This window comes from Danio rerio, chromosome 21 (genome assembly GCF_052040795.2).
Source record: "Danio rerio strain M-AB ecotype USA chromosome 21, GRCz13ab, whole genome shotgun sequence".
Classification (NCBI taxonomy): Eukaryota; Metazoa; Chordata; class Actinopteri; order Cypriniformes; family Danionidae; genus Danio; species Danio rerio.
In genome coordinates, this window is record NC_141041.1 from 22,055,405 (window position 1) to 22,068,027 (window position 12,623).

General features: G+C 47.8%; 2 protein-coding genes across 12 annotated transcripts in view; one reads left to right on the forward strand and one right to left on the reverse strand.

Moving 5' to 3' along the window:
• The window catches only part of c6.1 (complement component 6, duplicate 1), a 47,720-nt gene that overhangs the window by 12,242 nt on the left and 22,855 nt on the right, over positions 1-12,623 (reverse strand). For 6 of the 11 annotated variants that reach the window (XM_087301202.1, XM_087301200.1, XM_087301201.1 and 3 more), the window contains 8 exons: positions 11,665-11,769; positions 11,342-11,582; positions 11,094-11,216; positions 10,851-11,017; positions 10,212-10,437; positions 3,133-3,301; positions 1,962-2,058; positions 1,747-1,879 (listed from right to left, as the gene is read on the reverse strand). In XM_087301202.1, coding sequence (XP_087157328.1) covers positions 1,747-1,879; positions 1,962-2,058; positions 3,133-3,301; positions 10,212-10,437; positions 10,851-11,017; positions 11,094-11,216; positions 11,342-11,582; positions 11,665-11,769 — 1,261 coding nt within the window. Of the gene's footprint in view, positions 1-1,442; positions 1,638-1,746; positions 1,880-1,961; positions 2,059-3,132; positions 3,302-10,211; positions 10,438-10,850; positions 11,018-11,093; positions 11,217-11,341; positions 11,583-11,664; positions 11,770-12,623 lie in introns of all 11 variants that reach the window. The other 5 variants (XR_015520287.1, XR_015520285.1, XR_015520288.1 and 2 more) reach the window with 3 other exon arrangements.
• Positions 5,160-7,792, forward strand: LOC147831902 (uncharacterized). The gene has a single exon (XM_088651614.1). It carries the CDS (start codon positions 5,202-5,204, stop codon positions 7,650-7,652), a length of 2,451 nt encoding a protein of 816 aa, XP_088507740.1. The 5' UTR covers positions 5,160-5,201; the 3' UTR covers positions 7,653-7,792.

Sequence of the window (12,623 nt, forward strand, 5' to 3'; positions counted from 1 at the left end):
ACGTTGCGATGTTTGGTCCAGCAGAATCCATCCTCCTGGAGTCAACAACTTTCGTGGGTGGAGTACACACATAATTCTTTTCCAATGTCGGCCACCGGCCTTTCTCCATTTCAGTGTAGTCTAGGTTACCAACCACTAGTTTTTCCCAGTCTGGAATCCGAAGTTGCAGTTCCCTCCATCCACGCCTTTGTCCAGAGGTGCCGTCGCACTTGAATTAGGACCAGACAGACCCTCCTCCAAGTAGGGACGTGCACCAAGGCTAAAGCCGATCGCCACCGGTCTAAGACTCCGGTTTACGTTGTTGGTCAAAAAGTGTGGCTTTCTACTAAAAACATTCCGCTCTGCACCGTCTGTAATAAGTTAGCTCCTAAATTTATCTGCCCTTTTATTGTCACTAAAATCATTAGTCCTGTGGCAATCCGCCTCAAATTACCACCAGCGTACAGGAGAATTCATCCCGTGTTCCATGTATCCAAAGTAAAGCCCGTTTTTCATAAGCCAATTAATCCGCACACACCAGTTGTTTGATCCGCTCTGTTGATGAGTATCATGAACATTTGATCGGCGCTGCCGAACCAGATCGCTTCTATTATTATTCCAACAGTTTCTGTACTTCCAGCAACTCACCATTTTCCTGTCCTTGTGAGAACAGCATTAAAGACTTGTTTTACTTGCAATTGGGTTCCACATCTTGTTTTATTTGGCCATCACAGGGACCATTGATGGTTATAAACCTGTTTTAAGACACCTCCAAAACAAACCTTTAAAAGGTCACAATAGAGGCATCATATTTGCATCTCAGAAGCTAAAGCTGTGAATCAAAATCAAGTTTGGCATTTATTCTTTGTAAGCTCCTATTTTGGGGCGGCATTGTGGCTCAGTGGTTAGCACTGTCATCTTACAGCAAGAAGGTCGCTGGTTCAAGTCCCGACTGGGCAAGATGGCATTTCTGTGTGGAGTCTGCATGTTCTCCCCGTGTTGGCAAGGGTTTCCTCCGGGTGCTCTGGTTTCCACCACAAGTCCAAAGACACTTGGTATAGGTGAATTAGGTAGGCTAAATTGTCCATACATTTGTGTGAATGAGAGAGTGTTCCCAGTACTGGGTTGCAGCAGGAAGGGCATCTGCTGTGTAAAACATATGCACTCTATCTGCTGGGTAAAACATAAGCTGGACAAGTTGGCGGTTTACACTATTCCGCAGTGATGACTCCTGATAAATAAAGGGACTAAGCCGAAGGAAAATTAAATGAATGAATAAATGTCCATACTGTATGTGTGTGTGTGTGTATGTGTGTGTGTGTGTGTGTATGGATGTTTCCCAGTACTAGGTTGTGGCTGGAAGGGCATCCGCTCCATAAAACAAAAGCCGGAATAGTTGGCGGTCAATTCCGCTGTGGTGACCTCTAAAATAGAGAAGAAGCCGAAGAAAAATGAATGAGTACCGATTTTGCAGTATATGTCCTTTGGAATGCTCGGTTCCCAGACAAGACTTTTTCCACAAGAGTAAGACAGGCGTCCTGAAGGACTCGTGCCGCTCTCTAAACAAACCAGCATGATGTCACTTCCTACTTTATACTCCATTCTGTCTGGATTAATCGTCATGCCATCAGGCACAGAGGGTTTGGAGCAAACGGTTTCTGGTACGGCATGAATTACATTGATTACAAAGTGTGTTAAAGGACAAAATGAGCTTTCAGATCATAAGTTGTGTTATTCTGATATTAAACAGGCATTTGTTTGGCTTACTAATACACTGTGCCTTTGGTTTCTCCCATGTACCATCCTGCAAACAATGAATGAGCTGGAATCCCTGCAACTCAAATCCAGTGAAGCAAATAATCTCCTCAAGTTCTCCATAATCATACTGACGCTTGTTGAACTGCACATATAAGAAATATGAAAGATATTAAAAGACAATGTAAAAGAGTTTGGCAAAACATTGTGATGTGATTTTTGCGCACTCTTAAGTGACTGTTGGCTGGTGGAAGAGGTTTTGCACAGCCAGAAGTTCCAGAAGGCAGCCGACTCTCACTGTCATCATTAATGCAGACGTTTTGCCTGTGAAAGATGGACAAATAGGAAAAGTGGGTCTCGTTTGCAAATAATTCTGTAGATTTTCATAGATGGGTACTTTTTTTGTAAAACAATTTTTAAAGAAAATGTGTTATATTTATGTAGCTTGAAGTCTGATGTTTGAGAAGATATAAGTGTTCACTAAGTTTATCAATTCTTTTATTGTTTTTCTTTTATTGTGATTAAATTTTTATTGAACAGTTGGAAATAATCTAGCATACATTGTTATGGACAAGCAACCAACTTTCGCCTCTGGCGAAAATACTAAATAATTAACCAAAAAAGGAAATAAATTAGAGACAAAAACAAGAAGAGAGAATAATAATAATAATAGGTTACAATCAAATAAAAACTAAAATAAATCTTTAGTATCTTTGCATTTTACTTCTTACAAGAACGCTTTTACACATACAGTTGAAGTCAGAATTATTAGCCCCCCTTTGATTTTTTTTTTCTATTTCAAATATTTCCCAAATGTGGTTTAACAGAGCAAGAAATTTTTCACAGTACGTCTGATAATATTTTTTTCTTCTGGAGAAAGTCTTATTTGCTTTATTTCGGCAAGAATAAAAGCAGTTTTTCAATTTTTCAAATCTATTTTAAGGTCAAAATTATTAGCCCCTTTAAGCTATCTTTTTTTTTCGATAGTCTACAGAACAAACCATTTTTATACAAAAACTTGCCGAATTACCCTAACCTGCCTAGTTAACCTAGTTAAGCCTTTAAATGTAATTTTAAGCGGTATAGAAGTGTCTTGAAAAATATCTAGTCAAATATTATTTACTGTCATCATGGTAAGGATAAAATAAATCAGTAATAAGAAATGAATTATTAATTAAAACTATTATGTTTAGAAATGTGAATAAAATACATTACTCCTATGGAGAGTCCTTGTAAACCACCAACACCAACATGTGTGTGAGATACTGTATGGACAGACTGAATGTAAATGACTAGCTTCAGGCACATGCTACCCAAATTAGAACAATTCACATTCATCGACGTAACAATGACAGAACAAGCCTGCTTGTAGCCTACAAGGTAAATCAGGGCACTTACTCCTGAAAAAAGGAGATGGTACATTCCTCCACCTGTTTTTCAAGGCCTGGGCAGGGTGTGCCGCCTCGCTGTGGGGCAGGGTTGCTGCAGGTACGAGAGCGGTGCTTCTTCAAGGTGGCATCACAAGGACTCCAACAGCTCCAGCAGCTCCAGTGCCCATCAACTTCAACTGTGAGATGTGGACAGATGGTGTCAAAATTGGTTCAAATACAAATTAATGAGGTTTGTTCCTGCTTATCAAGTAGAAATGCTGTTCATTTTTGCTGATCATTGTTTATATGTGAATAATGTAATCTTCATATAAAACAATAATATCTCTTCTGAAGACTTTTTAAGGATTGAACTGCTTAAATAGTTTTGATTTAAAATGTTTTAAAGTGTAAAAAAAAAAAAGATTTTCAACAGTGAAATCTCTCTGATTTCATAAAATATCTACAGTTCCCCTTCGGTTGGGGAACTTCAGTGCCATGAATGGGAGGATTCGGATCAGAAGCCGCTTATCTGGAGAGTATTGAACGGGCCAATGAATGAAATTAATTGGCAGCGTAAGCTTGCGCAGGTGTGCGACATCTGCAATTATCTCAGCATATAAGCACACCTGAAGCCAGCAGACGCCATCCTTTTCACTTCAGATCCTTTCTGAGTGAGTCGATGAGGGTTCCTCTTGCTGATCAGCACTTCAGAGCGAACGAGTGTGTCTCCCGGTCCAGAGTGGGTCTTCGCGGTGGCAGACGGTCGAGCTGGGTTACTCCCTTGCCTGCGGTTCTTTGGGTCCGGTCCTCCAGAGCGGTGCGTATAGTTGCAACTTTCCTAAAAGAGCAACACAGTCGTGCAGCACGTCCTTTTCAGGATGGCGCTCCGACTGTGCGTTTCTGGATGCGGGGGTTTCCTGTCTCCGGATGATGGACACGATCACTGCATTGCATGTTTGGGGGTCCAGCATGTTAATGCGGTGCTCGCGGGCGGTTCATGTCGTCATTGCGATGCCATGACCGTTGCACAGCTAAGATCGCGGCTAACTTTCGCAAGAGAGCGAGCCACCCCAGTTGCCTCCTGTTCTAAAAAAGCAGCGGGCGCTCGGGCAGATCTGAGGGTTTCAGCGGGAGCTAATCCGCCGCCCACGGGCTCGCGGACCTCTCGCTCCTCACGGCGCTCCATCCAAGCTTCGGGTGGTGAGAGTGATCCGTCTAACCAGATGGTAGCTCTCACACTCGCTGACACCGGAGATCAGATGTCCTCCGCGGCATCGGAGGGTGGGCTTTCACTGTCCGACGAAGATCCGGACCCGCTCGCCCCCTCCGGGCAGGTGAGCGCTGTCAAATCGGATCCTGAAGCGGACATGTTAGCCGTGCTTTCCCGGGCTGCTTCGGCCGTGGGGTTGGAGATGGTTTATCCCCCAGCTCCGCGGCCGGACCGACTAGATGGGTGCTACGTAGAGGACCAGAAGGCGAAGCCTTCGAAGCCTCTCGTCCCCTTCTTCCCGGAAGTGCACAGTAGGCTCACGCAGTCCTGGAGGGCACCTTTCTCTGCCCGTGCTGCGAGTGCCTCCGCCCTCACCGCCCTTGACGGCGGAGTTGCCAGGGGGTATGAGGCGATCCCGTCAGTGGAGCGCGCTATCGCGGTCAATCTTTGTCCGCGCGGCGCCTCTACGTGGCGGGGTTTGCCCCGCCTCCCGTCCAAAGCCTGTAGGTTGTCTGCCTCCCTCGGAGCCAGAGCTTATAAGGCTGCGGGCCAGGCTGCTTCTGCTTTGCACGCGATGGCCACCTACCAGCGCTACCAAGCGCAGGCGCTGGCCGAGCTGCACGAGGGCGGGTCCAACCCAAGCTTATTACATGAGCTGCGCACCGCGACCGACTATGCTCTTCGGACTACTAAGTCCGCCGCGTGTGCGCTGGGGAGGACGATGTCCACACTTGTGGTTCAGGAACGCCACCTCTGACTAAACCTGGCCGATATGCGCGACGTTGACAAAGTTCGCTTTCTTGACTCGCCCATATCCCAGGCTGGCCTGTTCGGCGACACCGTCGGTGAATTCACCCAGGAATTCAAGGCGGTGAAAGAGCAGTCGGATGCGATGGGCAATGTCCCCGCCGAGCCATCCACCTCCGCTGTTCCTCGCCGAGGGCGCCCGCCAACGAGTGCTGCCCCGCCCCCGCCTGCGCCTCCGGCCAAGCGGGCGCGGCGTTCACCTCGAAAGCAGGCAGCCCCTCCTGCCCAGGGCGCCGTTAAGTCCGGTAAACGGACCGCGAAGCGTCCCTGAGACAGGCCATCCGGAGAAGAGGAAACTTGCTCTTTCCCCGCTGGAGGGCGGGGCCCCGATAACAACGGTACTTTTCAGTGCCACCAAAACATCAGTAAAAGAGCACTTTTTCCCTTCCCCGGATGTGACTGCACGAGTTCTGCCAGTCCGGGACGCGCTGCCTTCCGGCTCGCAGACTCTACGTGCTTCGCCAGTGGCTCACGAGTGCTGGGGGGACGGTCTCCCTTCCCTCAGCCCTCCAGCCCCCTCTCCGGAGTCAGGGTGCGGAGCCAGAGCGAATCGCTCTCCTCCAGCTCTTCCGCGGGACCCTCGTGCTTCCCGGATCAGCACACCCACTCCGCGCTGCCCCACCGCTGGTACGTCAGCGATTGTAGCGATGACTCCATTAGCGAGGGCTCTGCCTGCCTGGTTAGCGCGGGCCAGCCCCTCGCGGTGGCTCATACGCACAATCAGACTCGGTTACGCGATTCAGTTCGCGAAACGGCCCCCCAAGTTTACGGGCGTGTATTTCTCCAGGGTCAACCCCCTGTCCGCCCCTGTCTTGCGAGAGGAGATTGCTGCCCTCCTGGCGAAGGGTGCAATCGAGCCGGTTCCTCCAGCTGAGATGGAGAGTGGGTTTTACAGCCCATACTTCATCGTACCCAAAAAGAGCGGTGGGTCACGGCCAATCCTAGATCTGCGCGTTTTGAACCGCTGTCTGCACAAGCTGCCGTTCAGAATGCTCACGCAGAGGCGCATTCTCCAATGCGTTCGTCCTCGGGATTGGTTTGCAGCCATAGACCTGAAGGACGCGTATTTCCATGTCTCCATTCTTCCACGCCACCGCCAATTTCTGCGGTTTGCGTTCGAGGGTCGAGCGTGGCAGTACAAGGTCCTCCCCTTCGGGCTCTCTCTGTCTCCGCGGGTCTTCACCAAACTCGCGGAGGGTGCCCTAGCGCCCCTTCGGCTCGCGGGCATTCGCATACTCAGTTATCTCGACGACTGGCTGATTTTAGCCCACTCGCGGGAGCAATTGATTATGCACAGGGACGAGGTGCTTCGGCATCTCCGCCTACTGGGGCTTCAGGTCAACCGAGAAAAGAGCAAACTCGCCCCCGTGCAGAGGATTTCTTTTCTCGGGATGGAGCTGGACTCGATCACCATGGTAGCGCACCTCTCCGAGGAACGCGCTCGCCTGTTGCTGAACTGTCTGAGGGCGCTCGACAGCAAACTAGTGGTCCCACTGAAGTTCTTTCAGAGGCTCCTGGGGCATATGGCATCCGCAGCCGCCGTCACGCCGCTCGGGTTGCTCCATATGAGACCACTTCAGCACTGGCTTCACGATCGGGTCCCCAGACGCGCATGGCACGCGGGCACACACCGGGTCTCGGTTACTGCGCTGTGTCGCCGCGCCCTCAGCCCTTGGAACGACCCCTCGTTCCTACAGGCCGGTGTGCCTCTAGGACAGGCGTCCAGCCATGTTGTTGTTTCAACAGACGCTTCCAACACGGGTTGGGGGGCCGTGTGTCGCGGGCATGCGGCTGCGGGCCTCTGGAAGGGTGCCCAGCTGCATTGGCATATCAATCGCCTAGAGCTGTTGGCAGTGTTCATCGCTCTCCACCGCTTTTTACCGGTGCTGAAGCGGCAACACGTGCTGGTCAGGACGGACAGTACGGCGGCGGCGGCGTATATCAACCGCATGGGGGGTATGCGCTCTCGCCGCATGTCTCAGCTCGCCCGCCGTCTGCTCCTCTGGAGTCACCCGCGGCTGAAATCGCTGCGCGCCATTCACGTCCCAGTCTCGCTCAATCGTGCAGCCGATGCGCTCTCACGACAGCTGTTACGCCCTGGAGAATGGAGACTCCACCCCGAGTCTGTTCAGCTGATATGGGCGCGATTCAGGGAGGCCCAGATCGATCTGTTTGCTTCCCCCGAGAACGCTCACTGCCAGTTGTTTTTTTCCCTGACCGAGGGCTCTCTCGGCACGGATGCACTGGCCCACAGCTGGCCTCGGGGCATGCGCAAGTATGCGTTTCCCCCAGTGAGCCTGCTCGCGCAGTTTCTGTGCAAGGTCAGGGAGGACGAGGAACAGGTTCTGCTAGTTGCGCCCCTTTGGCCCAACCGGACCTGGATATCAGAGCTCTCACTCCTCGCGACGGCCCTCCCCTGGCAGATCCCTTTGAGAGAGGACCTACTCTCTCAGGGACAGGGCACCATCTGGCACCCTCGCCCCGATCTTTGGAACCTCCACGTGTGGTCCCTAGACGCGAGGAAGACTTAGGTAACCTACCGACTGCGGTGGTTAATACCATCACTCAGGCTAGAGCCCCCTCCACGAGGCGCGCCTACGCCCTGAAGTGGAGTCTATTCACTGAATGGTGCGTCTCTCGCAGAGAAGACCCCCGAAATTGCCAGATTAGTGTTGTGCTCTCTTTCCTTCAAGAGAAGTTGGACAGCAGGCTGTCGCCCTCCACTCTCAAGGTTTACGTGGCCGCCATCTCCGCTTATCATAGCGCGGTAGCTGGCGGCACCGTGGGAAAGCATAAACTGGTCATCCAGTTCCTTAGGGGTGCTAGGCGAATTAATCCATCTCGCCCCCCTCTCATGCCCTCTTGGGATCTCGCCCTCGTTCTCACGAGTCTGCGATCCGATCCCTTTGAGCCACTCGAATCAGTATCTCTAAGATTTCTGTCCCTGAAGACAGCTCTGCTGGTTGCGTTGGCCTCCATCAAGAGGGTCGGGGACCTGGAGGCATTTTCGGTCAGTGACTCGTGCCTGGAATTCGGGCCGGATTACTCTCACGTTATCCTGAGACCCCGCCCCGGTTATGTGCCCAAGGTTCCTACCACCCCCTTTAGAGATCAGGTAGTGAACCTGCAAGCGCTGCCCCCGGAGGAGGCAGACCCAGCCCTTTCTTTACTTTGTCCAGTTCGCGCTCTGCGCATTTATGTGGACCGTACTCAGAATTTTAGATCATCTGAGCAGCTCTTTGTCTGTTATGGCGGTCGGCAGCAGGGGAGTGCCGTATCGAAACAAAGATTATCCCACTGGATTGTGGATGCCATTTCACTCGCTTATTCGAGTCGAGGTCAGCCGTGTCCCCCGGGAGTACGTGCACACTCCACTCGGAGCGTTGCATCCTCTTGGGCGCGTGCACGCGGCGCCTCTCTAACAGACATCTGTAGAGCTGCGGGCTGGGCGACACCCAACACATTTGCAAGGTTTTACAATCTGCGAGTGGAGCCGGTTTCCTCAAGGGTATTAGGTAACCCTTTGGTGATTGAGGAGACAACTCGGTAGGGTGTTGAAACACGCTTGCGGCGCCCTTCTCCCTAACACGGAGGTACGTGCGCCTTTTTTATCTGTCAGTAAAGTTCCCCGTCAGGTGAGCCCTACAGATTCCTCCGTGGCCCCCAGCACTGACTCAGCGGAGGAGTCACTTGCTGGCCCACTACGTTGTAGGTTTGCCCGCTGGTCAGCCCGCGTTTTGGGTATAGGTGCCTGCTATGCGTGATCCCCACTAGGCGATCCCATATGCTTATTCCGCCACGGTTAAGTCCCCCCCCTGGGCGGACCCGTGTCTTCCCTCTCCGCTAACCACTCTTTTGCTATGCGTACTCCCCCTTTTTAGGGCTAGTCCATAGGTAAATTCTGCCATCTATCCCCCCCTTGGGTAACGGATGGCCTCCGCAGCGTCCTCCCTATCGGGATTGCACGCTTCCCAACGTACTGTCGTATTTCCTAGAATTATCTAGATGCTCACGACTTCCCAAAAAATATATCTAAATCCGTAAAACTTCTGTTGAAGTAGGATAAATTAGGGCCAGGGACACGTTGGAGGACCGCGCCCCCCATGATGTGGGTGCGTCACGCTTGCTTGACTATCTCCTCATCGGGGGTGTTGGTAAGGTGCAGTCATTGTGGCGCTTTCCATATTCTCCCATTCATGGCACTGAAGTTCCCCAACCGAAGGGGAACGTTCGAGGTTACAGAAGTAACCCTTCGTTCCCCGAGGAGGGGAACGGAAGTGCCATATTCCGTCGCCATAATGACTGTCCCTTAGCTGTTTGAAAGTCTCTTCAGCTTAAAAGGATGGCGTCTGCTGGCTTCAGGTGTGCTTATATGCTGAGATAATTGCAGATGTCGCACACCTGCGCAAGCTTACGCTGCCAATTAATTTCATTCATTGGCCCGTTCAATACTCTCCAGATAAGCGGCTTCTGATCCGAATCCTCCCATTCATGGCACTTCCGTTCCCCTCCTCGGGGAACGAAGGGTTACTTCTGTAACCTCGAACGTTTTGTTCTGAACATGAACAAAAGTCCTCATGAGGGTGAGTTAACAATGTTTTATATATAATAAACAGATCACTCAGACCATTAGGGTTAAGTAAATTGGAAATTCAGTCTCAAATTGAGTTCAGTCAAAGCAGGGTGAATCGGCCTTCAGCTACTGCATCCCCCGTTGATGGAATCAGCTTCCAGAAGTGATCAGATGTGCTCCAACATAAGGTACATTCAAATTAAGAGTGAAACACATCTGTTTAGCTGTGCCTTTACTGAATGTCCACTGTCCTACGTCCGACAGATCGTACTATTAAGTCTTTTTAACATGTCGTTTAACACATTTTAATCTATTTGTATTGGATTTTAATCATTTTTATTATTTGTTTTTATTTCTTATTGTTGTTTATTTTACGTTTCTGTCTTTTTTATGTAAAGCACTTTGAATTACCATAGTTTATGAAATGTGCTATATAAATAAACCTGCCTTGCCTACAAAGGGTATTTATATTTTACGTCAATACCACATTTGAATATTTAAAAGCATGCACGTAAACCTGAGGTGTAGTCCGGTGCTCGTTTCTCGCAGTTTGATCCATATGTTCCAGTCTGGCATATACAAAGGCACTCGGTTCCTGAAAGAGCCGGCCAAGCATTGTTCGGACAGGGGGCACATTTGCAGGAGTCAAATTCGGTCTGGTACTCCTCCAGTGCCCGCTGAAAGTGGCGTCTTTTTGTCACAGCACAAGAGATGCCCCGCACCAAATTCACTAAAGGCAAAAGCTGGATAAGACACAAACATATTAAAATCTGAGAGCCATTTATTGATGGTGATTTGCTCTTCTTTTCTCTCTTTTTAGATAAAAGGCTGCCAGTATGATTAGCAGGTTAATCCACAGCCATTTTCAAACAACAGAAACCATCACAGAAGAAGACTCCCACTACTAAAATTAGTAGTAAGTAGTAAAAAAGATTTTAGCCATTAAAAGTAGCACATGTTGATGATTTTAAGTGTGTTGTGGGACACATTACATTAGGATGTATTGATTTGAACACAGCACCAATAGAAGGCCAAATAGTTTCCATTAAAGCCAGTATTATTTCTATTATAACCATTAAAATATCACAGATTCCATGATGGCCTCTTTTGTTTTGTTTTTACAGAAAGGGCATTAAGGTTTGTTGCTCTTTCTAACCTCAAAATGAATAACCACTGGATTTTTTATAGTAGACTTGATCCAGTCTGTGATTAAAGGGCTCGCTGGTGAAACGCAGTTCTTCTCCCAGGCCAGTGCTGCTGCAAAATATGGATCTCCTCCTTGTACAGATGTGATACAGATCTTTGATGCTTTTACCATTGACCCTGGAGTGGACACACATTTATATAACTAAAAACATAAGCCTTGTTTGCGTAAATAGTACATTTGTATGTCTGTTACCTTCATATTTGGTTTTCATAGAAATATTCCCACAAGTGTTTTTTTGTGAATGTCTATTATAAAAAAATGTGACGAGTGTGTCATCATGAGACAAGCAGTACTCTGAGTCGCTTTCTTTAAGCCCTAAAAAGTGTAAAGATGTTTGGCTGATTTTAATAGCAAGAAATGAGAGGGAAACAATAAAGTCAAGTGAACACTAATGATGTGCCACAACCGCTTCCTATCCGATAATAATAATATCTACTTACCAAAGGTTTTCAGTTCTTCTCGATCGAATTGGAAAAGTAGCTCATACTTCCCTCCTAATGTCCCAGAGCTGAAATAATGTGTTCCAAACAGCTGGAATATATGCCTGTAAAGGGCGTAGTTGTATTCCAAGGGTAGGCTGCTTAGAAACTGAAGGAACTGATCTGATAAATAGAGGTCAGAGGATTTTACTTTGAATGTTGCTGTTACGATAACTTGATCCACGCGGTAAAACACAGAGTCCTGAAAAAAAGAGAGAAGATCTTTGCTTTAGATGTGAACATATTAATAGGGCATAAAAGCATCATTGTTTAAGAACCTTCACCTTTTGTTGAGATGCTTTCACTGCTTCCCTGTAAAGGGGTTCTTTGGCCAGATCGATTTTTTGGGATTTGGTTTCTTTTTGTTGAAAATCCTCAAAGGTTTCGATCTGGAAATCCCATCAAATAAAAAAGCCAGTCATAAAAGGGTTCATTTGAAATTAAAATGCTGTCCTAATTTAATCTAACTCGAGTCATTCCAAAACTAAATGTTTTTTGTTCTGAAAATAAAAGACATTTAATCAAATCTGAGAGATTCCTGTCCATCTGCTGAGATAAAAAATACATTAATATATGCATCAAGTAGGTTTTATCTTTAGTCTTTAAACCATAGGTCTCAAACTTGATACCTGGAGGGCCGCAGCTCTGCACAGTTTTGCTTCAACACAACTCAAACACAGCTGATCCAACTAATCAGGGTGTTCAAGAATACTAGAGACTATTAAGCAGGTGTGAGTTGGAGGTTAGTTGGAACTAATATTTGTAAAGCTGTGGCCCTCCAGGAATTGAGTTTGAGACCATTGCTTTAAACACTGACAAGTGAACGTAAAAGGATGTTTGACTAATTCTGCTTGACATGTGAACAGACTTCATTGGTTCTTGTTGAAGCTCAAATGTGCTGTGCGAATCCTTACGAATCAAGCAAGCATGCTAGAGCTTCAGTGACCAATAATGTATCTCTTTCACAAGACGTATGAAATACGTGAACATTTATATGCATATATGTATGTATTATATCATCTCTGTGTCAAATGACAAAAAAACGAATTACCGCTTAGTTGAGTTGTTTTTAAAGCAACGTCTATAGGGCTGAGAGTAAATTTGACGTTGTTCACTCCTCTGGCTGTCGTTATCAGTCTCACACTTTTTTTCCTTTTATAAAGTCTTGGTAACACCATCCTGGAGTTTTTCTTTTATTATTTTAGCAAATAGAATATATATATATATATATATATATATATTT

Coding starts and splice junctions, on each gene's coding strand:
- LOC147831902 (XM_088651614.1), top strand. CDS start 5,202: ATGCGATGGGCAATGTCCCCGCCGAGCCATCCACCTCCGCTGTTCCTC.